The following is a 26,000-nucleotide window of genomic DNA, read 5'->3' on the forward strand; positions in this document are numbered from 1 at the left end:
GGACACTGGAAGCGAGAATGCCCCCAACGAAGGGAAAGGCTAATGGCCACTACTACTACCACACATCAGGATAGTGAATGAGGAGGACCGGTGGGCCATACCCTAGCAGACCCACTGGTTAAAATGGAGCTAGGGGAAGGTAAAAAGGAATTGAACTTTTTGATTGATACGGGAGCAACTTTTTCGGTTTTAAATCAGGAATTGGTACCTAAAAGTGATGAATTTGTACAAGTTGTGGGAGCAACAGGCCAACCAGAAAAGGCTTACTTTTTGAAACCCATTAAATACAAAATTGGGAAACAAATGGGAATTCATCAGTTCCTGTATTTACCAAATTCGCCAAAGCCCTTATTGGGGAGAGACCTATTGGAGAACTTGGGAGCCATAATAAAGTTCAACAAAGACAAATTGGAATTACAAGTAAATGAGGAACAACTGATTACAGCTCTAAGCCTAACGATCAGTTGTGTGGAACCTAAACCTGAGAATCACAATTTCGAGCGAATCCTGAACAAGACGTACCCATTAGTGTGGGCTACTGATATACCTGGAAAATCAAAACAAGCAGTACCGATTGTTGTTGAACTTGAAGTTGGGGCAAAACCGGTGATAAGAAAACAATACCCTCTGAGGATAGAAGACAGGAAGGGGATCGAGCCCATAATCAAAAGGTTTTTGGAACTGGGGTTATTGGTAGAATGCGAATCAGATTTTAATACACCAATCCTGCCAGTAAAGAAACCTAATGGAGCCTATAGACTAGTTCAGGATCTGAGAGCAGTAAACGAAATAACCAAGACATTACATCCGGTAGTTGCTAATCCATACACACTTTTAACTAGACTGAAGGATAATTTGGCCTGGTTCACCGTATTAGATTTAAAAGACGCATTCTTCTGCCTTCCCTTAGCTCCCGAGAGTCAAAAGATTTTTGCCTTTGAGTGGGAATCTGTAGATAGAGGAAGAAAGACTCAGCTTACCTGGACGGTATTGCCCCAAGGATGGTGCAATTCCCCCACGATTTTTGGGAACCAGTTAGCCAAAGAATTAGAACAGTGGGAAAGGCCACTGGGAGATGGCACCCTTCTGCAGTACGTAGATGACCTCCTAATAGCAACAATGACAGAGGAAGAATGCATTGAATGGACTATTTCCTTGTTAAATTTCCTGGGTTTAAGTGGATATCGAGTTTCTCAACAGAAAGCACAGCTGGTGCAAAAAGAAGTGGTGTACCTGGGATACGAAGTCTCCAGAGGACAGCGATCCCTGGGAGCAGCTAGGAAGGAGGCCATCTGCCAGATACCTAAACCAGAGACGGTGAGAGATCTGCGCGCCTTTCTGGGGATGACAGGTTGGTGTCGGCTATGGATCTACCAGTACGGGATACTCGCTAAACCACTGTATGATTTACTGAAGGAGACTAAGAACGTCCTAGTTTGGACTCCCGAGGCAGAGAGGGCCTTCAAGAAGTTGAAGCTGGAGCTAATGAGAGCACCGGCCTTAGGTCTCCCAGATGTATCAAAACCATTCTGGCTGTTCTCCCATGAGCGGCAAGGGATGGCCCTAGGAGTCCTAGCACAGCAATTGGGACCACACAAGAGAGCTGTGGCCTACTTCTCCAAGAGATTGGATGAAGTAAGTAAAGGATGGCCAGGCTGTCTGAGGGCAGTGGCCGCAGTAATAATTAACATAGAAGAGGCCAGGAAGCTCACGTTGGGTCAAAAGATGACTGTGCTAGTGTCTCACACTGTGTCAGCTGTGCTGGAACAGAAAGGCAACCATTGGCTGTCGCCTTCCAGATTCCTAAAATACCAGGCCATCCTGGCTGAATCAGATGACATAACCATTCAGGTAACTAACATTGTGAACCCAGCTTCATTTCTAGAAGGAAGAGACCCAGCAGAACCCATCGAACACGACTGCCTGGAAACAATTGAAGCAGTCTACTCCAGTCGCCCGGATCTCAAAGAAGAGCCGTTCGAAGATGCGGATAACTGGTTCTCAGATGGCAGCAGCTTCGTGAAGCGAGGAGTAAGAATGGCTGGCTATGCAGTCACTACTACAGAAAGGGTAATTGAGTCGAACCCCTTGCCTGCAGGGACCTCAGCTCAAAAGGCAGAACTGATAGCTCTGACTCGAGCCCTGGAATTGGCGGAGAACATGCAAATTAATATATGGACAGACTCTAAATATGCCTTTTCCATTGTACATGCTCATGGAGCCATTTGGAAAGAAAGAGGACTGTTGACTACACAAGGAAAAACGGTCAAACATGCAGAGGAGGTTCTGCGATTGCTAGAGGTGGTCCAACTCCCAGCACAAGTGGCCATAATGCATTGTAAGGGACATTTGAGAGGTAACACTATTCCAGAAATAGGAAACAGGAAGGCAGATACAGAAGCTAAATTGGCTGCCACGAGGACTAGGGAAGTGAAAATAACGGCCCTAATACCAGGAGAGCTGGATACCAACATCCAGCCAGATTACCAGGAATCAGATCATAGGTGGATACGAAGAAGGAAGGGCAAAATATTAGAAAATGGTTGGGGTCAATTGGAAACAGGACAGTTAGTAATACCAGGAAACGTGATGTGGCAGTTTGTAAAGGCAGAACATGAGAAGGCCCATTGGGGGCTAGATTCGCTTTACCAATATTTGCAAACCAGGATAGCAGGACCAAAATTATTTACTACTATAAAACACGTTACATCCCGGTGCGAGCGGTGTCTGAAAAACAACCCGAATACGGGAACCAAGGTACACCAAGGAGCCATAAATCGAGGTAAATTCCCAGGTGAAGTATGGCAAATTGATTTTTCTGAACTCCCAAGAAAAGGGGGGTTTCGGTATTTGTTGGTATTAACTGATACGTTTTCTGGGTGGCCTGAAGCATTCCCTTGCAGGACAAATAAGGAAAGAGAAGTAACTAAAGTACTGTTGAATGAAATTATTCCACGGTTTGGGGTACCGAAGAGCATTTCTTCGGATAGGGGTACACATTTCTGTGCAAAAGCAGTGAGAGCAATAAGCAAAGCATTACAAATCAAATGGCAATTACACACGCCTTACCGTCCACAGGCCAGTGGGCAAGTGGAAAAGATGAATCATCTTATTAAACAGCAAATTGCCAAAATATGTCAGGAGACTAATTTGCAGTGGTATCAAGCTCTGCCTATTGCTCTACTGAGGCTGAGAGTCAAACCAAGATCAAAAGAAAAGTTAAGCCCATTTGAAATTTTGTATGGTAGACCTTATGCTATGCAAGTCGTGAATGGGGACGCTATAGGCCAAATCGGTGATCAGTACATTTATGATTATGTAATTACGGTGGGAAAACAATTCGACAGAAATTCGGCATCATCATCCCAGTACAAACTGGATCCTACTGTCCTCTAGCACTGCAGCCTGGGTCCCATCCCAGTACAGAATGTATCCCCTGGCAACCTTCCCTGTACCATCTGCATCCATCCCAGTACAAACTGCACACCCTCATGCCCTCCCAGTGCAGTCTGTACCCAGTTTCAGCACAAAGTGGATTCCCACATAGCACATATCCCTGTACAGACCTGGTCACATCTGAATACAAGCTGCATGCCATGACTCCCTCCCATTACAGCCTAGGCCCTGTCCAAGTACAAACTGGTGCCTTGATCCCATGCCAGTATAGTCCAAGACGTGTCCAAGAAACTGTATCCAATGGCATCAGCCTGTTGGTGTCACTAAAAACCTTTAGCTGTAAAATACACACCCTTTTTTTTCCTTTTTTGTTTGTTTGGTTGTTTTTTTATATGTATATATATATATATAATTTTTTAATCTTAATTACTTTTTAATGTAATCTATTTTTTATTTTAGTTTTTAATTTTTCTTATGTTATTTTATTTTTTAATATAATTCATTTAATATATTTTTTCTTATGATTTTTCCTTTTATTAATTTTATTGTTAATGTAATATTCTTTGTCTTTTTTGTATTAATATTATTTTGTCTTTTTATATTAATATAATATAATATAATATATTTTTTTAATTGCATTTTTATTTTAATTTTTTTAAATCTAATTTTTTTGTTAAATTTTTATTTTGGGTCTATAATCACTAATTTTTTACTTTTCTTTTTTAATTTTTATTAATGTTTTGGTTTATTTTTCGTTAATTATTTGTTTTTTATTTTATTTTTAATTTTTTGCCTTTTAAATTTTATTTTTTAACTTTTTAATTTAATTTTTAAATTTGTCACTTTAATTTTTATTTTTTATTATTCTGTTTTTTTTAAATTTTTCTGTTTTATATATTTTAATTATGTTTTTCATGTTATTTTTAATTTTTTAAAGATTTATTTTATATTTATTACTGTTTTTTGCTTTGTTTTAGTTGACTACTCCCTATCTTAATAATACTTATTTTTTTGCTTATAATCCTTATATTTTTTTGTTAATATTCATGTTTTGTTAGTAATCCTTTTTTTTTAAATTATTTTGTTAAATTGTTTTTTATTTTAATTTTTTGTTATTTTGTTATTTTTTATTTTATTTTTTGTATCTAATTTGTAATTGTTTTGTTTTGTTATATGTATTATTATTAGTATTTCTTTTTTCATTTTTGTGTATTTTACAGTTCTTTTGTTTTACTTTTTTGTATTTTTGTATTTTTTACTATTTATTTAATCTAATCAATGTCTAAGAAGAAAATAGATGTTGCATTAGCTAAGGAATACTTTTTAAAAATTAATACCTATTTACTACAAATCTTAACTATATTATATGGAGCTCCTTTGAAATGCCATGGCACACAAGTAAGAAGGTTCGAACCAAAAGAAATCTTACAATGTGAACTCATTACTAAGTACTTACACCTTACTACAATTACTATGTACTAGGTATCTGTAAAAACCAAATGCTTACCATTCATTATGCTTACCAGGAAAACTTAGCCAAACTCTAAATAACAAATCTCTTAAGGACATTGCAGTCAGAAATGAAGAAATTATCACTGTAACTTTAGATCAGAGCAGAGCTTTGGTTGGCAAGAGTCGTACTAGAAAATCCTCCCTTTTCTGGGGTGGGGGTAGGGGTGGGTGGCTAGCAAGGTATGACCTAGTTGCTATTGTTTCTGTACTAGGGTCTTAATGACTTGCAGCCTATCGTGTCTGAACGACCATTGTTCCACCCATACTGGATTATGTGTTTTCCATTTTGATTTGAGGGTTGGTTGCTGACTAGTAGCCACTACAAAGAAGGAATGGTAACAAGTTTTGCTCCTAGCTGACTTAAGGCTTCTCAGCCCAATAGAGCAACTGGAAGGGTTAACACATACGGTCTTACAGTGATTGATTTGCTGTTGTTAAAAGCTAATTGTACTGGCTCTTTGCTAACCCAGGTTGTTTGGATACCTTTTAAACCCATGACTTCAACATTTGCCATGAGCAATGGCTAGTGACCATTCCATTTATGACTAGGTATAATGATGACATCGTCTCCAGTGTCCACAATAATTGAAAGTTGTATAATTTGTCCACAAGGGTGTCTGACAGATACAAGCTGTTCCAGTTTTCCCTTTTGGATTTCTAGGGCTAATAAGGTATTAGGCATATCGGTGGAACCCGAGCCTTCTTGCCCTTGGATCCTGTTAGAAGTTTTAGGCACTTGGGGCTCAAATGGTATTAGCTGAACAATTTCTGTCCCAACAAGAGTGCTAGCAGGAGAGGCAATGGTATAGAGCATAATTTTCATAGCCCAGTCATAATCAGAATGTATTGAACCAGGAATTTGAAGAATGCCCTGTCTAGAGGTAGACAATCTGCCAATTAACAGAGCACAGGGTCTGTGACCCAAAGGACCATGCCAATGGAACTCGACTGTTGTCGGACAAGAGGGGACATGGGTCCCAGGAACACCTGTGCAATTCAGGCCTTGAAGAATTCTCTGTTGATAATATACTGGCGGAGTAGGAGATGTGAGAAAGTGCTGATTGCTTGGTATGCTGAAACCCAGCTGCCCCTGAGATGGGAGGCAAGCAAGATAAGGAGGAGGCGAGATCTGGGAAAGAGAGCAATTAGGCCGGATGGAAGAATTCCACAGAGTTGTGAAAACAATGATGTAACCTTTTAGAGAGCAACCAATAATATGTTGCCAAGTGGGCATAATTATAGCAAACTCTATATAAGATGTGTCTGATGCTCAATAAAGTGGAATCCGCTGATCAAATTGGTTGTTAAAGCGGCCCCCTTCTTGCAGTAAGTGGCGCCCGAACAGGGACCCTAATGAGGACAAACGTTAGGGTTTAAGAAGTTCTTCGGGACGTTGGGAGATTCGCAGTAAGCCGGGAGGCAAGAAGACGGCCGGCCCGGGATAGCAGTACCGGAGGCTGCAAGAAAAGGGAAGACAGCCTTGAAGCCGAAGACGCTGTAGAGCCGGAAACTGCTTAAACGAGGACTGTGCGCACAGGTATTAACGTTTAAATACGGACATGGATAGGCAGGCAGCGTATGATTTATTTATATGCTTGTTAGAAAAGCGACAGTGTAAGTTAAATTTTACAAAGGAGTTGGTGCCGCTGTTAAGCTATGCAGGAGAGTTAGGATATTTTAAGGACCCAAATGAGGTGTTTGAAAGATTGCAGTGGAAAAAGTCTGGACAAGACTTGTGGCTGCATGGCTTAGGTGATGAAAAACGAGCAAAGGAGTGTGGAAAATGGTGGAAGATGGTTATGACAGCATTGGATCAGCATCGTGCTGAGCAAATGGCAGCTTATCAAGCCAGGGTATGATTAGATTGTACGGACCCAAATGGAGCAAGTGTTACACATGCTGGGTTGCCTTTGTCAGAAGAGGTTCAGGATTATTTAAGAAAGGAGAAGGCTGCGTGTGTAAAAGGGTTAGGTGGCAGAGTCGAATTACAATCTGTAACACAGGACTCTGCTGAGGAGCCTCCCCCGTATCTTTTAGCTGAGCAAATTGTACAGGAGAAGAAAGTAGGTGAGGGAGAGGAGACAAACAGGGCGATAGATCCTGGAGGTGGTGTTAAAGATCATGCAAGAAAGCACGCAGAGTATTGGCGAAAGGTTGCAGAACACTTAAATGCCGAAGGAGATCAGGAAGGGCTTAGCCGGCTGGCTGCTTCACATCAAGCTTTTCCAGTAATGTATACACAGGTCCCTGGGGAGCAGAATGTTGTTCAGGCTGATGTAACCCAATTGCCATGGAAATTGTTATCTCAATTAAGACAGACTGCGAGTCAGTTTGGGGTTCAATCTGAACCAGGTAGACAGATGATTGATTTTATTTACATGAACTATATTATGTTGCCTAGAGATTCTTATAATGTTATGAAGCTGATCCTAACAGCATCTCAATTTATGACATTTTTGAATGAGTGGGAACACCTAGCTAGACAATCAGCTGGAGTACAAAGACAGCAAAACAATCCATTATTTGGTGTAACAGTAGATCAGTTGTGTGGAACGGGACAGTATGAGAGACCAGAGTTACAGGCACTTTTACAGCCGCCTGTTTTGCAAGCATCAGCCCAGATAGTATATAGGGCTTTTGAAAAGGAGAAGGATGGAAATGCAAATCCTCACTATATGGGAATTAAGCAAGGTAGACAGGAACCTCTTGGTGAATTTGTGGATAAGTTGCTTGCCGCACTTAGAGCAGCAAGCGTAGGAGAAGGTATCCAAGAGGCAATTTTACACGGAGAGAGTGATTGCCCATTGGAATGGGCTGCCTGGGGAGGTGGTGGAGTCGCCGTCACTGGAGGTGTTCAGGAGGAGACTTGACAGGGTGCTCGGTTACATGGGTTAGTTGATTGGGTGGTGTTGGGTGATAGGTTGGACGCAATGATCTTGAAGGTCTCTTCCAACCTGGTTTATTCTATTCTATTCTATTCTATTCTATTCTATTCTATTCTATTCTATTCTATTCTATTCTATTCTATTTTAAGGCAGTGTTTAATGCAGAATGGGAACCAGCAGACACAGCAGCTTATTACATCAGCAGATCCTAGATGGACGGTAGCCGAATTGTTGCAGAGGGCTCAGGACTTGCCAAGCAATCCGACGGCCATGTTGACGGAGGTGATTGATAAGGGATTACAAAAACAGGCTGAGGTGTTGTCAATGACAATGACAAAACAGCTTGAGTATAGTCAGCAGGTTATGGCAGCCTTAGTACCTTTGCGCACAGACTCGAAAGGGCAAGGCCGACCCTATAAGCAGTCATCAGACGAAATACAGTGTCATCGAAAAGCGTAAGGCGGAGATATCGTCTAAAGTAATGCCTGGACTTTTGGCCCATAGATCCGCTTTAGGGCATTTCCCTAGCGGAGATAGTTATTTTGATGAAGCTTGTTGGAGAGAATACAGGAACAAGTTGTGGGACTTGGTTATAGATGGTGATAAAACTGCTATAAAGCTGCAAGAGTCGTGGCGAGAATGCATGAACTGTGTTAAAACCTACGAACTGAAACAGCGAATGGCTGCTGCAGTTAGAGCAACTTTGTCAGGACGAGACGCAGCGCCAGGTGTATCTGAGTTGCAGCTGAAAGATGTGTCTGAGAACTGTCGACCGATCGACCGGGGCCGCCCCCGATACATCTTGCGGCGACCACACCGCGTTTACCAGCCGTCACCACTGCCGTTTGCACACAGCGGGGAAAAAGCCGGAAAAAGGCAGCTCAGTGTGTTCGACCCCTTTTTATCAACACCTTCCTCTGACATCGCCAGCGACGGCTCGGATTCGGAACACGACAACACCGGCAGCGAGGAATTCAAACAGCGCCGACTTTGCTTTACGGCCCCTCTTAGAAAAAATGGAGCGCTTGGAGGCTCGCGGTTACAGCGTTCCTGCCACCGCACTCCTCCCGCGAGCCCTGCCGGCCCCCGCGGATACCGACGGCTCCGACCAAGGCGGTACCGGCTGACGCACCACCGACACCGACAGCACCGACAGTAGCAGCGGAGCAGCTGCCACGGCAGCAGCCCCCACCCCTTTCCCCCGCAGCGGCTTTAGCCGCACCACTCTGTTTTGATTTAAAGCAACAGTACTCATTTTGTCATTTCTGATTGTCACGTCTTTCAGAGATTTGTTATTTAGAGTTTTGTTAAGTTTTTCTAATAAGCATAATGAATAAGTAAGCATTTGGTATTTATAAGTACTTAGTACATAGTGATTGCAGTAAGGTGTATGCACTTAGTTAAGAGTTCAAATTGTAAGATTTTCTTTTGGTTCGAACCTTCTTAGTTGTCTGCCTAGGCATTTCAAAGGAGCTCCATGTAATATAGTTAAGGAATGTATAAACAGGTTTTAATTTTGGAAAGTGTTTTTTAGTTAATGTAACAATTTTATTTCTTTTTAGACACTGATTTGATGGATTAATTTTAACATAGTCTTTTAAGGTTTTAAGGATTTTTTGGTATTAGCATAAGTTAAGGTTTGTAGTAAATAGGTATTAATTTTAACAACTATTCCTTCACTAATGTGCAGAAGAACCAAGACTGAGAGGAAACAGCATTTCCCATGAAGTCGAACATCGATCACAATAACTGTTATGATAATCTGGGGTCAAAAGCATCAATCAAAAAATATTTTGTCCTGAATGCTGAATTTGAAAATAGGCAGTTTGGGCTGGTAAATACAGAAAACCTATTTTGTGGTGAGGAAAAGGATTTAAATCCCCATGGAAAATTATTGAAAGGGATTGGCATAAGTGGGAAATAAAGACTAGAGAAATTTTAGTTGGGAAATCTCAGGAATAATTAAAAGGATTAGTAAAAGGAAAAGTAAGAGACATAAGATTTTGAAGGCAGAGGAATTGAAATAGCAAAAGCACAATGGGAAATGGTAAACGAACTAACCAAGGAAGTAGAGAAGAGACTCCAAATGGAATTTTGAAGTGGGTTAAGGAGTTAAAAAATCTGTAGGGCTCCTGAAGAATGTAACTGCTGCCGAGAAGAAAATACACCCGGCTGCTGGTTGCACCCCAGCAGGCCGAGGAGGCAGAGTTCACATATACTTGGTGGAGCCTAATTTTGATCCTAACCCTATTTGTACATAAGTAGTCCAATCGAAATCAAAAACCATGTTCCCATGTGTGGAATCTTGATCAGACCGGAGAGAAAAGACTTGAACTTGAAAAAGCAATGGTAAATTTTTCTGCTACAGTTGAAATCATGATGAATGCAAGTATAGATGTAATAAAAGTGCAGCAAATTGAAATCAATAGTCTCTCGAAAATATCTACTCAGAATAGATTAGCTTTGGATTTTTCATATGTAAAGGAAGGGGGTGTATGTGTAGTCATAAATGTAAGTTGTTGTAGTTATGTTAATCTAGATAAATGAGTGGAAACAGATTTACAGGCGATTGTGAACCACAATCAGATATTACATCAGATTTCTTTAGATGATACTTCTTGTGGATTTAAAGAAATATGGGATAAATTAACTTTCTGGTTACCAAACCTAAATTGGCTTAAACATTTGTTTGTAATATTGTTGGAATAATTGTAATATTGCTATGCATAATACTCTGCAATTGTTGTTACAAAATACTAAGACCTTTAAGTAAGATTGCTCATGTCAACGAGTTACAAGTAGAGAATTATGATCAGAATGTGATCAGAACAGATGAACTTAATTATGATCCAATTAAGAAGGTTCTGAAATATCTGGAAATTTTAATACAAATCAATGGTGACAAAAAAAAAAAGGGGGGAATTGTGATGAATATACTGGTGATTCGTGTTAAAATTGTAAGACTTAGAGTGCACTGGGATTAAGGGTCAGGATCTTGTGAGGCCTGTTTAGAGGGTAAAGAGAAAGAAACCTCTCTTGCAGACTTGCAAGGACACTGTCTGGTTAATTGGAGACATCACGGCTGAGAAGGAGCTGTCTTAAAGATAAACATTCAGAACTGGGAATTTGTTTTCTTCAGATAAGAAGCCTGCACAATTGAGCATGTGTGAAAGTGGATGCTCTGACCCTTACCACACTGAATGTAGGGAGAAGGGATTTGACCACCTATTCTAAGACTATCATATGCCTCCCTTCTATTTAGCATAAGTTTGCTTATATAGATGATGAAACTATATAAGATGAAGAAAACTATTGTAAGGTTGCTTTTTGGGTGAAGTTGGTTCCAATAAGAGATTAGTATTACTAGGATGACCAAAACCACATTATTATGGGTAATTTTTATATTGGGCAAGGCAATGAAGCTCTTTTGCTCTTGCTGATTGCCTGCAAGTTTTCTGTCTGTGAAGCTAGAGCCTGGCCAGATCTACCTTTACAGATTAAAGAAATCTTGCTACCATTAAACAAATTATGATTTTTGACCATCCTAGAGAAAATAAAGATGCAACATAACAGGTAATAATGAATTGATTGAACTTTTTCAGACGTGTCTGATAGGGATACCCAGACTTAATGTAAATATGTTTGTTAATTATAGTAGTAAGTTTTAAGGTTCTTAGGTATCATTGTACTCATTTTGATTATTGTTAAACTTGTTTATAATTGTATTATGCAAAGTGTTCAAAGAATAACTTCCAAGGCCTTACTTGCACAAAAGAAAAACGGGGGAATTGTTGTCGGGCAAGAGGGGACATGGGTCCCAGGAACACCTGTGCAATTCAGGCCTTGAAGAATTCTCTGTTGATGATATAGTGGCGGAGTGGGAGATGTAAGAAAGTGCTGATTGCTTGGTATGCTGAAGTCCAGCTGCCCCTGAGATGGGAGGCAAGCAAGATAAGGAGGAGGCGAGATCTGGGAAAGAGAGCAATTAGGCCGGATGGAAGAATTCCACAGAGTTGTGAAAACAATGATGTAACCCCTGGGGGCATTTTGGGCTCCTCCTGCTTGTGGCAGGGTGCAGCATGGGCTGCCTGGGGTGGCACAGGTAGTTGGGGGAGGCTGTTTGGGGGGTTCAGGGCTTTATCCCCCCCCAGACTGCCAATGCCTGAATCTGCCTGTGCTGGGCCAGCAGCCAGGGGTGCTCCTGCCTCAGCCCTTGGGCTGGCAGCAAAATGCCTGCCTCTGGTGCTGGGCCTTCTGCAGAGCTGGGCAGAGAGGTAAAGGAGGTGTCAGAATCACCCCAAACCCACAGCCCCCCTGCCCAGAACACCCCTCCAAGCCCTCTGTGCTCTGCAATCTCTTGAGGCACAAAGATTCCCTGGGGGGTTGCAGAGTGATTCTCAGTTTCTCTGTAGGCCTCCTGAGCACAGAAAGGCTCAGGGCAGGAGGAGCTTTTGCTGTGTGGCTGCAGGCTGAGAGCTGTGCAGAGCTTTTATCAGCTGTGCTGGCAGGAAGCATGGTCAGAAGCAGACTGCTGTGCTGCAGCTGCTCTGCCTCTGGGGAAATGCTTGCTGGCAGGCAGCCAAATGAGGCTGACCTGTTGAGTGTCTGCCTGTGGCTGAGGAAGTGCATTGACTTGGACTGAAAGGTTTGGCTTGGCCTGGGGGCAGCCTGTTGTTGATGGTTTTGGTGGTGAGGAGTCCTGCAGCTTCCTTGGAGGAGCTTCAGCAGCAGCCAAAGCAATTCCCTTGCTGCTCTTTGCTGTGCAATGAGCTGGGAAGGGAAGGAAATGATTGCTGCAAGTGAGCAAAGAAATTGCAGTGCTCTGCAAGTCTCAGCAGTGCTGTGTCCAGCAGGGCCAGGGCAGGGATTGTCCTCCTGTCCTGGGCCCTGGGGAGGCCACACCCCTCAGATGCTGGGGTGAGTTTTGGGCCCCTGACTCGAAGAAGGACTTTGAGGGTCTGGAGCAGGTGCAGAGAAGGGCAAGAAAGGTGTGGAAGGGTCTGGACAGCAGGGCTGGTGAAGAGCAGGTGAGGGAGCTGTGGGTGTTTAGTGTGGAGAAGAGGAGGCTGAGGGGAGCCCTCCTTGGCTTCTGGAGCTCCTTGCAAGGAGGCTGCAGTGAGGTGGGGGTTGGGCTCTTGTGCCTAGTCTCGGGTGGTAGAAGGAGAGGAATTGGCCTGAAATTGTGGCAGGGGAGGCTTAGGTTGGAGAGGAGGAGGAATGAGTTTGGTGGCAGAGTGGTCAGGGCCTGGCAGAGGCTGCCCAGGGAGGCAGTGGAGTGGCCATGGCTGGAGGTGTTGCAGCAAGGTGTGGCCATGGGGCCTGGTTTGGTGTCCCTGGTGGTGTTGGGGCTGGCAGTTGGCCTCAGTGCTCAGAGAGGTCTTTTGCAGGCCAGGCAATTGTGTGGCTGTGTGAGGAAGCTGCCCCAGAGCAAATGCATCGTAGGTGCTGAAGGTGCTGGGAAGAATGGGAAATGGGAGAGAGTCCTGTGGAGAGGGGAAAGGTTTGGGTTTTGCCTCTGGGCTCCTAGTCTGCCCTTGGAAGTGCCTGGGATTCTTGCAAGCAGTGCTGTCAGCTGGAGACTTTTGGGGTCAGTTGGTGGTGTGCTGAGAGGGCCAAAGGGAGGAGAGGCTTGGCAAGAGAAGTGGTGAGCAGGAAGCTTGTTGGGTTGTGGGTGGCCAAGGGGTGTGGGTGTGGCTGAGAGGTGTGGAGTGCAGGAGAGCCTTCAAGGCCTTGTGGTGTTGCTGGAGTTGTGGGCTGAGGAAGTGGTGCTGCCAGGCAAGGGCTTGGAGGAGGTTGAAAGTCAAGTGGTGTGGATGGCTTGGTGTGGGGAAGTGTTTGGTTTCTTGTGGCCAAGTCAAGCTTTCCTTGTGCAGGAGGAGAGTGAGAGCCTGGGCTTTGCAATCCCTGGGGCCCTGGAGCCCTTCTGGAGTGGTTTTCTTCTGCAGAGCTTTGCAGCCCAGCTGCAGGTCTGCTGTTGCTGGAAGCTGTTGCTGGTTGTTTTGTGCAGCCTTGGGTGTTGGATCAGTGTCTTGGCTGAGTTTGGTCCTTTCTCTTGTGGCCAAGTTGAGGTCCCTTTGGTTTTGGCAGCTGAGCACAGGTTGAGGCTTTTGCTGCAATGGTTTTTGTGCTGGCAGCATTGTGTGCTGCCAGCTGGAGTGCTGTGTGCAGCTGTGGTGCCCCCAAGAGGGGCAGGAGGTTGAGCTGTTGGAGGGGGTGTTGTAATGGGTTAGGGCAGACCCCCTCCCCACCACGCGCAGAAATAATGACTCAAACAAACGGATTGCAAAGGTGATGGAAAGTTTAAATAGAACAGTGAGTGCGTGCAGGAAAAAAACTAAAAATACAGTGACGAGAGAGAGAGACCCAAAACAGACCCAGAGAAATCCCATCCCCACCTGGGGGTGCACCCAAACCCCCAGGGCTCCTCCTTCCCCCTCCCCCCACTGCTAGGCTAGTCTCAGCTGGCCAGATCTGAGACTGCCCATCCCCCCGTGGCCTTGGGCCTAACCAGGCCCATGGCCGGGAGATCTCCCCCCCCAATTACCAGGTGGCGAGGAGGAAGGAAAGAGGAAGTGCCAGACCCCGCCGCGAAACTTATAGTGGTGCAAGGGATCATGGTAGGAAATAACCTAATTTCCTGTGTCCACCCACTGGGCTGGACTTCTGGACACAGGAAACACCCCTGTAGCAGAGGGCACCCAGCCCAAACTACGACAGGAGCCACCCCTTTATTTCAAACCATGATGCCTGCACCCAAGCACATCATCAAATCAGAAAACTGATGACATGTCCGGCGAAGTCCGTGTCTTCATCTGGGCGTCCACTCAAACAGTCTCTCAGTCAGGCTCTAGTGTCTGTTCATTCCAGTTCTTCTTCCTTCATCCAATGGAACCTCCCGGCGATACAGAACTCATTCTCCTGCGGTGCAAGTTCTCCATGGATCCGTTGGGCATCCTGGTCACCTGGAACAGCCTCACGACTTCTCAGCCAAGCCTCTACTTTTTCACCTATGGTCACTCGGTGGCATATTCTCCACCCCTGGGGCAGGCCAGTCGAAACCATCCAACCCACGACTGCCTTTTTCAATCCATCCAGGGTGCCGCAACCAACCGCTTCCAACTGCGGTCCAACTACACGGATGCTTGTCTGAGGTACTCCGCCCCCCCACTAGGCGTACCCGTACCAAAGCAAGACAGCATCCGGCTGCACACCCCCCCTTGGAAAGGGAGGGGCTGCACCACAGCTCACTGAGAAGAAGGGAGGTGGAGCCAGGTGCTCGGCGCCATTTTCGGAACTCGTCCGAAAAAGTCGGGGAAGAGGCTAGGGCCGGGCCCGCCGCAGCCCGAGCGTACGGCCGGGTCCGCCGGCGCCGCTCGCCCCGCAGCAGGGCTCCGCCCACCTCTGCCGCCGTGGCACAGAATCAAAATCACCTCCACCCCTCGGACACTCAAACGGCTTCTCCAGCGAAAGCCATGCGCGCGTTCTCAGAGCCCTTGAAAACGGCTTTCCAGCTGGAGTCCCCGTCGGCCCCCCGGGGCTTCGGGAGCTGGCTCGCCCACTCGCAGCGGCTGGCTCTATCCCCGCAGCGAGAACGGACCTGACTCTGATCTGCTCGCCGCTGCCCTCCCCCACTTCACTGCCCGCCGCGGAGGAGGGGCAGGTTCCACGTTCTCAAGCGGTACCCTGATGCCGATGGTCGAGAACCACCCCTGCCTGAAATAGCAGGAGAGGGTCCGCGCCACCGGCAGCGCACCAGTCATCCCCCCACAATCCACAAGAGCTTACACGGCCGCCCCGGCAACATCACTTGAGCCCCCAACTGCCAAACCCAAACCGACGCCCAGAACTGAATTTAAACTCTCCATCCTTTGCAATCGATCTGCAGAGTGGGCAGAACAGCCAGCCCCACGTTGGTGCGCCAAAATGTAATGGGTTGGGGCAGACCCCCTCCCCACCACGCGCAGAAATGATGACTCAAAGAAACGGATTGCAAAGGTGATGGAAAGTTTAAATAGAACAGTGAGTGCGTGCAGGGAAAAAAACTAAAAATACAGTGATGAGAGAGAAAGAGACCCAAAAAACAGACCCAGAGAAATCCCATCCCCACCTGGGGGTGCACCCAAACCCCCAGGGCTCCTCTTTCCCCCCCCCACGCACTGCTAGGCTAGTCTCAGCTGGCCAGATCTGAGACTGCCCATCCCCCCGTGGCCTTGGGCCTAACCAGGCCCATGGCCGGGAGATCTCCCCCCCCAACTACCAGGTGGCGAGGAGGAAGGAAAGAGGAAGAGCCAGACCCCGCCGCGAAACTTATAGTGGTGCAAGGGATCATGGTAGGAAATAACCTAATTTCCTGTGTCCACCCACTGGGCTGGACTTCTGGACACAGGAAACACCCCTGTAGCAGAGGGCACCCAGCCCAAACTACGACAGGTGTGTTGGAGGTAATGGGGGTGGTGGGAGGGCTGTGGCATCTCCCCTGTGGGGGTTAGCTGTGAGAGTTGTGTCTGTGGAGGCTGGAGAGGAGAAGGCTGTGGGGAGAGGTTGGAGCAGCCTTGTGGGGGCTGCAGGAGAGCTGGGGAGGGACTTTTGTGAGGGGCTGGGAGGGATGGGCTGAGGGGGAGTGGATTGAAGGTTGAGGAGGGCAGATTTGGAGTGGAGCTTGGGAGGAAATAGTTTGGAGTGGGGGTGGTGAGAGCCTGGAGCAGGTTGGCCAGGGAGGTGCTGGCTGCCCCTTCCCTGGAGGTGCTGAGGGTGAGGTTGGATGAGGGCTTGAGCAGCCTGGTGTGGTGGAAGGTGAGTGTGGGCATGGCAGGGGGTTGGAGCTGTCTGATCTTTGGGGTCCATTCCAGCCCAAAGCATTCTCTGACTGCTTCAATTTGGACACTTAGCAGAAGTGCAATGAAGGGAACTTGAAATAAGCAAAGCTGTGAAACTGGCTCTGAGCCTGGGGGCTGGGTGTGGGCTTGGGAATTGGTTCTGACCTTAGTTGCTGGCTTGGGAGCTGAGTCTGCACTTTTGATCTAGGTTCTGGACCTTAGTGGCTGTCTCTTGAGCTTGGGTGCTGGCTCTTGAGCTTGGAATGTGGTTCTGATATTATTTGCTTAGTATTGTGGTTATTACTGTGGTTCTGACCTTATTTGGAGACTTGATGGCACTTGGTGCCATGGGTTAGTTGTTTGGGTGGGTTGGATTGGTTGATGGGTTGGACGTGATGATCTTGAAGGTCTCTTCCAACCTGGTTTGGTTTGGTTTGGTTTGCTGGCTTGTGAGCTTGGGGCCTGGGTGTGAGCTCTGGAGGTGGCTCTCAGCTTGGGAAGTGTTCTGACCTTAATTGCTGGTTCTTGAGCTCAGGGGCTGGCTCTGAGCTTGGGAAGTGGTTCTGATCTTAGCTGCTGGTTCTTGAGCTTGGGGCCTGGATGTAAACTTAGGAGCTGGCTCTGAGCCTGGGGTCTGGCTCTGCATTTCTGATCTGGATTCTTGGGCTTGGAAGCTGACTCTGACCTTAGTTGCTGGTTCTTGAGCTTGGGGGCTGGCTCTGAGCTTGACCCCTGCCTTGAATTTAAAATGATAGAGTTCAGCCAGTTGGAAGTTGAAGCTGAGCTGCTTTGCACTGCAGTGCTTCAGAGTTTGTGATGCTCCAAAGGCAGATCTCAAAGAGCTGCTGCAAGAGTTGAGCTGAAGTGGCACAGTGCCCTGCAGAGGCAAAAGCTTTTCCCTGCCAGTCAGCCATTGGAATCATCTCCCCAGGGCAGTGGTGGATTCCCCTGCAGGGCAGAGTTGGAAGGCTCAGCTTGGCAGGGGGCTGGGCCAGCTCCTTTCCAGTCCAGTGTCATCTGGCAAGGTTGGAGCAGCTGAGCCTTGGGGTCCCTTGCAGCCTGGCATTGTGTGGCAGCAGAGCTGTGCTGCTGGTTTTGAGGACACTTGGAAAGCTTCTGGAGCATTTGTGCAGAGTGTGCAAGACATCCCTGAGCCTAGCAACTCCCTCAGCTCTCTTCAGAATGAACTCTGCAGAGCTGGAAGAGCTTTCCAGGAATTTGGCAGAGGTTTGGAGGAGTTTGGAAGGGATTTTGGTTCTCCTCCTCCTTGTCCTCTTCCTTGTCCTCCTCTGCCTCATCTTTTTCCTGCTCTCCCTGGAGGCTGCACTTAGACTCCTAGAATCTTAGAGTGGTTTGGGTTGTCAGGGAGCTGCAAAGGTGCTGCAGTCGAAGCCCCTCTGCAGTCAGCAGGGACATCCTGCACTAGCTCAGGTTGCCCAGAGCCCTGTCCAACCTGACCTTGAACCTCTCCAGGGCTGGGACCTCAAGCCCCTCCCTGGGCAACCTGTTGCAGTGTTCCAGCAGCCTCCTGGTGCAGAACTTGTTCCTCACCTCCAATCTCAATCTGCTCTGCTCTAGTTTGCATAAGCCTGCAGGGATAGGACCAGAGGCAATGGCTTCAAAGAGTCCCTCTGCAGCCTTCTTGTAGTCCCCTTCAGGTACCAGAAGGTCACTCTTAGGTCTCCCTAGAGTCTTCTCTTCTCCTCTCCAGGCTGAATACCCCCAGCTCCCTCAGCCTGTCCTGGTAGCAGAGCTGCTCCAAGCCCCTGATCATTTTTGTGTCCCTCCTCTGGACCCTCTTCATCAGGTCCATGTCCTTCCTGTGTTGAGGGCTCCAGAGCTGGCTGCATTGCTGCAGGTGAAATCTCAGCAGAGCAGAGCCAAGTGCCAGGATGGCCTCTGTCCATCTGTGGCCCTGCTGCTTTTGGTGCAGCCCAGGCTGCCCTTGGCCTTGTGGGCTGCAGGCTCCCCCTGTCTGTTCCTGTCCAGCTTCTTGTCCAGCAGCACCCCCCAGTGCTTTTCTGCAGGGCTGCTTCCTATCCCCTCCTCCCCCAGGCTGGTCTGACTGTGAGGATTGTGCCAGGCCAGGGGCAGGACCCTGCCCTTGCTCTTGTTGAAGCTCAGGAGGTTGCCCTGGGCCCCCTCTGCAGCTTGTCCCCTTGAGCTCCTCCAACTTGTTCTGCAGGGTATTGCCTTAGGTTTCAGGAGGCAGAGAGGCTCTCTTTGAGCCTTGTGAAAGGAGTTGATGCCAAGCTGTGGCCAGAGGGTTGGATAGAATTGGGCAGTTTCCATGGCTGTGCTGTTCAGAGCTGCATCCTACAGTGCAGAGCATCCAATCCCCAACAATCCATAGTGCGCCTGGGCCACGGGAGCCAAGCAACCTCCCTAGGCCAAAGCTTCCTCCAGAGCTCCACCCAAGCTTCCTCCAAAGCTCCACCAAAGCAGGCCAGAACCCCAGGCCCCAAATGCCTTCCCCCTCCCCCATGCCTCTCTGCCCCTCCTGCCCCCATGCCCAAGAGATGCAATTACAGATTCTGGTAGGCAGCTCCCAGGTGAGCCAGGCCGCTGCAGGCTGCAGTTGGCAGAACTGCCAAGGCCTCAAAGCTCCTCTGCAGAGAGAGATCCCAGAAGATGTTCCTGGGAGCAGAGAGGAAGGGCAAAGGAGGTTGGAGAGCCTGTGCTGTTCCTTTGTAGAGAGTGGGTGCAGGCCTTGTGGGAACGAACTAAGCTAGATGACACTTTGTGGTGTCCCTCTGTACTCTGCTGTCTGTTCTGGAGGTCTCTACTCTCTGGTGTAAGACATCCGAGTGCCTTCCACCCATCACAGGGATTCTCTTCCATGCTCTCATCCAGGGGCTTCTGTTGGGCCCTGATGGATGTGTAGATCAGCCCTGGTGATGTTGTAGGACCCTGTGGACTCTGAGACGGCAGCAAGTGAGTGGAGATGGAGCACTAGATGGAGAGACGGAGGGTGAAGGCTGCAGGGGGTGGGAGGGCTTAGTTCAGCAGCTGTGTGGCTCTGCCTGGCTCCTACCTCCAATGGTGCTGGCAGCAGCTGACCCCAGAAGCTCAAAGCCCCAAACCCTGCCTGGCTCAGGACAGTCCCCTGACCCCTCCTGACATCCAGCACGGCCCAAGCAGGCACTCAGGGCTCCTAGCCACACAGCCCAGGCATAGCCCATGGTAGGAGTCACCTGAGGTTTCACTCCCTCTCTATCCCACTTGCTCTCATCAGTTGCTGCCTGAGGTGTCTGCAGGGTCCCTCCCCAGGCCTCATCTGTAACCCCCCCTTGGCTTGGTGCTGTTCTTTCAGCCCTCCAGCTGATCCCAGCCTTTAGTCTCAGGCCCCTTCCATTCTTGTGCTGCTGCTTCCAGCCCAGTTCCTTAGATGCTTCCTCAGCCACAGCATTTCCCACTCCACCCTTCCAGCTGCAGTGGCAGTGGAGGTGGGGGACACAGGGCCATGGGATAGCCAAGGCAGTAGGGACATGGATGAGCTGGGAATTAGGGAAAGGCCTGAGAATGCTCAGGCAGGAATTAGGCCTTGTCCCCCCAAAAAGGGGAGAGGATCCAGGGCCCAGGTGGCAAATGAGTGTGCAGGAAATGGCAGAATCTGGCAGCATTTGAGGAGGTGAAAGGAGTGAATTGTGCTTCAGCTCTGCCTGTGTCAGCTGGGAGATGAACAGCAGCCCATGGGCACTGTGCCCTCCCATCCAACCTCATTTTCTCTTGGGGGTGTGGAGTGGCAGCTCCAGGAGAACTGCAAAGAGCAAGCTGAGAGAAATGGTCAGGGAGAGAAGGAAGCCAAACCCTTTCCTGTGAGTCCCTTTTGGCTGCAGGTGTGTGAAGGGTGCTGGAGGTGTGAGGTTTGGGCAGGAGTCAGAGACTCCTCTAGCATCCCAGTGAGGGCTGAAGAGGTTTAACAAGAAGCTGCCCAAGTCCCTTCCCCCTTTGCTGCATCTGCAGAGATCATTAACCTCCCTTTGTCTGTGTCCTGAGGACTGCTGTGAACTACTCTTGGGGAGTGGGCAGCAGAGAGGTGTGTGCAGGGCAGAGGTGAGCACAGGGTGGGTGTGGTGGGGCCAGGGCCAGGGAGGAGAGCTGGGTCCAGAGCAAAATCTGCTGGCAAATGCAGCTGCAGGCAGCAGAGGCCTGGGCAGGCTGTGGGAGACAGCTTTAGGCAAGGCCTGGGAGAGGCTGTGTGAAGGCAGCTGTGTTGTGGTGCTGGCCTGCAGCTGTGTGCTGGGGGCTGTGTGCTGGGCAAGGAGCTGAGTCTGTACTTGTTGAGGCCTCCTATCTTGAGCAGCCCTGGCTGTGTGCTGTGCCTGTGCTGCTGGGTTTGGTAGCTGCCCCCAGCAAGGCTGAGCTGTGCTGCCTGGTCCTGGGCAGTTCTGAGCCATCCCTTGCAGGTCAGTGCTCTCCTCTGAGCCCTCTGCTTCTCTCTTGCAGGGACTGAGTCCTTCTCCCACCATCATCCCTGCCCCTGTGTGCTGGGGAACAGCGGAGTTTGCAGATCTGTCCCTTGGAGCAGCCCAGCAGGTAAGGAACCCAGAGTGGGGCAACAGGAGGACCCCAGGCCCCAGAGCATCTCTCAGTCTTCTCCAGCTCCTCCTGCCCCCCAGGGTCTCTAAGGGACATCAGCTGTGATGAGAGCCTGGGAACTCTCCAGGCTGCTGGGGGTCAGTTTTGTGCAGGAGGTGATTTTTGGGGTTGGGATGTGGAGGGTGGTGGGAGAAGGTTGGAGGTGGTTTGGTCTTCCCTTGTTCAGTGCTGCTGCCTCCATTGTGTGAGCCAGGGGAGATCAAAGGACAGGGCCTGGGCCAGGAACTACCCTTCCAATGCCACCATGCTTGAGGAGAGCGGGACAAGGCCACTTGTAAGCCCCAGGGTACCTCTGGCCACTGATCACAGGAACCTGGGGTCTCAGCACAGGTATTAGTGTTCTGTGCCCACACCACTGCAAAAAAGTTATGTTTGAGGTTCCCTCTGCATTCTTCCCTCCAGCTGGGAGTTGGGAGGTGTTGGGAGTCTGGGACTGTGATGACCCAGGCAGGATCGCAGTGTTTGAGGTCCTGGGCTCAGGTGTTTCCATCTTCCCTATTGCAGAGCTGTGACCCCTTCCTGGCACAACATGGCCTCACAGGACCCAGACAAGAGCTGGGAGGAGAAGCAGCACCCAGAGATCAAGTTGGAGCTGCCAACATGCAGCCCCAAGGGAGAGGAGGATGAGGAGGTAGGGATCAAGAGGGAGGATGCTGCTGCTGACAAGAATGATGACTATGAGGAGAATGAGTATGAAGAGGAAGATAAGGATGAGGATGAAGGTGACCAGGATGAGAAGGAATGTATGGAGGAGGATGAAGCCAGAGCAGGTCCCTCAGTGCCACACAAGCAGCTGAATCAGTGCCCTGACTGTGGGCAGAGCTTCCCACATGGCTCAGAGCCACTGAAGCACCACTGCCCACACCCTGGCCCCTGGCCCTTTGTCTGTGGGAACTGTGGCAAGAGGTTCAAACGGAGCTGTGATCTCACCCGGCACTGCCTCACCCACACTAGAGGAAAGGCTTTCACCTGTGCTGACTGTGGCTACAGCTTTACACGGCACTGTCATCTCACACGGCACTGCCTCACCCACACTGGGGAAAAGGCCTTCTCCTGACACATCTGTGGCAAGAGCTTCACTCACATGTCCACCCTCAGGCAGCACCAGAGTGTGCACAGCACTGGAAAGTCTTTCACCTGCAGGGACTGCACCAAAACCTTCAAAACCAGCCGCAGTCTCACCATCCACCGCCGCATCCACACTGGAGAAAAGTTGTTCCCCTGTGCTGAGTGCGGCAAGAGCTTCACCACCAGCACCGTGTATATCCAGCACCAACTCATCCACAGTGGGGACAAACCCTACAGCTGTGCCGACTGCGGCAAGAGCTTTGCCTGCAGCTCTAACCTCACTGAGCACCTCCGTACCCACACTGGTGAGAGGCCGTACAGCTGTGCCCACTGCGGCAAGAGTTTTGCCTGGAGGTCTAACCTCACTCAGCACCTTCGCACCCACACCGGTGAGAGGGCGTACAGCTGTGCTGAGTGTGGCAAGACTTTCACTCACAAGTCTTCCCTCACCAAGCACCGCAGTGTGCACAGTACTGAGAAGTCCTTCACCTGCAGAGACTGCGGCAAAAGTTTCAAAAGCTGCTCCACCCTCACCATCCACCGCCGTATCCACACCGGAGAGAATCTGTTTCCCTGTGCTGAGTGTGGCAAGAACTTCACCAACAGCACGAAATTCATCCAGCACCAACTCATCCACAGTGGTGACAGACCGTACAGCTGTGCCGACTGCGGCAAGAGATTTAGATTCCTTTCACATCTCACCCAGCACCATCCTGTACACATTAGTGAGAAGCCTTTCACCTGTGCCGACTGTGGCAAGGGATTCACTCGGAAGGGACAACTCACCCAGCACCATCTTGTGCACACAGGCGAGAAGCCTTTCACCTGTGCCGACTGTGGCAAGAGATTCACTCGGAAGGGACAACTCACCCAGCACCGTCTTCTGCACACAGGCGAGAAGTCTTTCACCTGTGCTGACTGCGGAAAGGGATTCACCCAGAAGAGATACCTGAACTGGCACCTTCGTGTACACACTGGACAGAAGTAGTTCACCTGTGCTGACTGCGAGAAGAGCTTCACGCAAAGGGATACCTCACTAATCGCTGCTGCAGCCACACCAGTGAGCAGGCCACAGTGCAGAGGAGGTGCAAATAGATCTACCCTGGGTCGATTGGCATAATTCTAACCTGCCTGAGAGCCTTTCCAGCAGATTGAACCAGAATCTCTTCCTTTCCCTCTGCATTTTTCAGAGGCTGGGGGATCTGGCAGAAATACATGCCTCCTGCCCTTCTGAACACCAATTAGTGCTGATGAGAACAATTGCAGTGCTGAGTCAGCACAACTGTAGCAGACATTAGAGCTGGGCTGAACTTTGCCAGGGTTTTTCTGGTTCTTCCCCAATTTCTGTCTCCCTGGGATAAAAATCCCTCTGTCCGTTGCCCAGTTGTGTTGATACAAAGCCAAAGTTACCCAAATCCTGTCTGTTTGCTTTTCTTTCAGACATTCCTGCCCACAATGCCCAAATGTTAAGGGCATTTGTTCCCTAGGAATGGGTCTGGAGCTGTGTGCCCAGTTCAGGGAGGTGAAAATGAGATTGTCAAAAGAGTCTTGAGAGTGTCTTGCTGGGAGCGGTCTCAGGGACATCTCAGAGTGATTTTTTCATTGTGTCAAGGGATATTATGTGTTCTGGGAGGCCTGGAGGGTTCTAGGACTGATTTTCAGAATCATTGGAGGGTATAGAGGGGATCTCAGGAAGGTCTTTGGAAGCCCTCAGAAAGCTTCTGTCAGCTTTCCACTACAGGGCTCTGGTTCTTTCCAGCAGGCCTGGGGCTTCCAAAAGCCTTCTCCCTAGCTCAGCAGTGTTCCTGATGCATTCCTGCTGACCTGGGGCTTCCCTCAAGCTTTCCACTCACCCAGAAATGGGAAGAGATTTCTTTGAGTGTTAAAAAGGTTTTAGGAGCTTTAAGACTGTAAAGAGTGAAAACACTGCAAGAAAGGATACTGTGCCTGACCACAGTGCCCAGAAATGATCGCCGAGGATGTTTGTCTTACACTTGTATCTCAGCTTGGCTCTGCAGCTCTAAGCAATGTGCCTGGCAGAACTGAGCTGTTGCTACGCAAGCTGGAGCTGGCTGAGCTGCTGCACAAATCCACAAGTTCTGTGCTCAAGATGCTGCCTTGGGATCTGAAAGTGCCTGTGCAAATGTCATGGTCTTAAGCTGGAGAGACCTCTCCCCACAAATAACTGCCACAGGCACAGTTTGGAGATATCCAATGTGCAGAGAATAGAATAGAATAAACCAGGTTGGAAGAGACCTTCAAGATCATCGTGTCCAACCTATCATCCAACACCACCTAATCAACTAAACTATGCAACCAAGCACCCTATCAAGTCTCCTCCTGAACACCTCCAATAATGGTGACTCCACCACCTCCCCAGGCAGCCCATTCCAATGGGCAATCACTCTCTCTCTGTAGAAATTCCTCCTAACCTCCAGCCTAAACCTCCCCTAGTGAAGCTTGAGACTGTGTCCTCTTATTCTGGTGCTGGTTACCTGGGAGAAGAGAACAAACCCCACCCAGCTGCAACCTCCCTTCAGGGAGTTGGAGAGAGCAATAAGCAACCTCTTCTCCAGGCTAAGCAACACCAGCTCCCTCAGTCTCTCCTCATAGGGCTTGTGTTCCAAACCCCTCACCAACTTTGTTGCTCTTCTCTGGACACCTTCCAGCAAGTCAACCTCCTTCCTAAACTGAGGGGCCCAGAACTGGACACAGCACTCAAGGTGTGGCCTAACCAGTGCAGTGTACAGGGGCAGAATGACTTCCCTGCTCCTGCTGGCCACACTGTTCCTAATTGTGCTGGGTTAACACCCATTCTGAAAACAAAAAAACAAAGCAGGGGGGAGGGCTTGCTGGTACTTTGCCTTCCCTGCAGGGTGTTTTTCCCCCTGGGAAGCTGAATCTGTTCCACTCCCCCCTCCCTGCCCAAATAGGGCATGAAAAGCAGGACATTGCAGCTGTTAGCTCTCCTTTTTGGCTCCTGCCTTCCCTGGATGAGAGCTACTGTGGCTGCTTTCCAGCTCCTCCACCACCTGGTCAGGTCTGATCCTTCTCCCTGCTGCCTCTGTGCCTCTTCAGAGAGAGACTGGTTTTGTATTATTCTTTTTTGTCCCCCTTCCATCCATCCTTGTTCCTTGCCCTTGTAAACCTTACCTCTTATTGTTATATATCTATTGTTTAAAGAAAACTCTTCACCTCTCTACTTCCAAACCAACTCCAAATTATTGTTTGGTGAATGTGCTTCTTCCTTTTTTTTTTCCCTCTCTGTTGGGAGGGAGGAGGGGGGAGTGGGGGAGAGATTCTCAGCCTTTTCCCCATCTGAGCTCTTAACTCCCAGTTAAGGCTTAAATCATCACAATGGGGAAAGCACAACCTAGTGACTTGTCCAGATGCACCTTGTTTCTTGGCATTGACCTTCTGTGGGAGGGATGCTTCAAGGAACCTAAGGGGCACAAGTAGGCATTTGGGGTGGCAGCTGTAGAGACTACAGGCAAAGAACAGCTGTCCACCATGCCCAAGCTGTCGGATGACCCCTCCGTAGTGGGCAGCCATAAGGTGCAGGATTTGAAGTTCCCTCTTGCCTCTGGCATAGTACATCGCAGGCAATCCAGGACCAACAGGGACTCTCTGCACCCCATACACCAACTGATTCAACAACTGGAGAGCCAGAAGGTGATCAGCAAGGCTCACTCACCCTTCAACAGCCCGATATGGCCAGTGT

The 26,000-nt window shown here is 48.8% G+C and overlaps 1 protein-coding gene across 1 annotated transcript; it reads left to right on the top strand.

The window, feature by feature from the left end:
• The first annotated feature begins 22,295 nt into the window (after positions 1 to 22,295).
• On the top strand, positions 22,296 to 24,337 carry LOC137458437 (zinc finger protein 345-like). The gene has a single exon (XM_068169909.1). It carries the CDS (start codon positions 22,296 to 22,298, stop codon positions 23,265 to 23,267), a length of 972 nt encoding a protein of 323 aa, XP_068026010.1. The 3' UTR covers positions 23,268 to 24,337.
• The last annotated feature ends 1,663 nt before the right edge of the window (positions 24,338 to 26,000 follow it).

The sequence above is a fragment of the Melanerpes formicivorus genome, unplaced genomic scaffold (assembly GCF_026170545.1).
Source record: "Melanerpes formicivorus ecotype bairdi unplaced genomic scaffold, bMelFor1.0.p_v2 SCAF_243, whole genome shotgun sequence".
Lineage (NCBI taxonomy): Eukaryota > Metazoa > Chordata > Aves > Piciformes > Picidae > Melanerpes > Melanerpes formicivorus.

Coding starts and splice junctions, on each gene's coding strand:
- LOC137458437 (XM_068169909.1), top strand. CDS start 22,296: ATGTCCACCCTCAGGCAGCACCAGAGTGTGCACAGCACTGGAAAGTCT.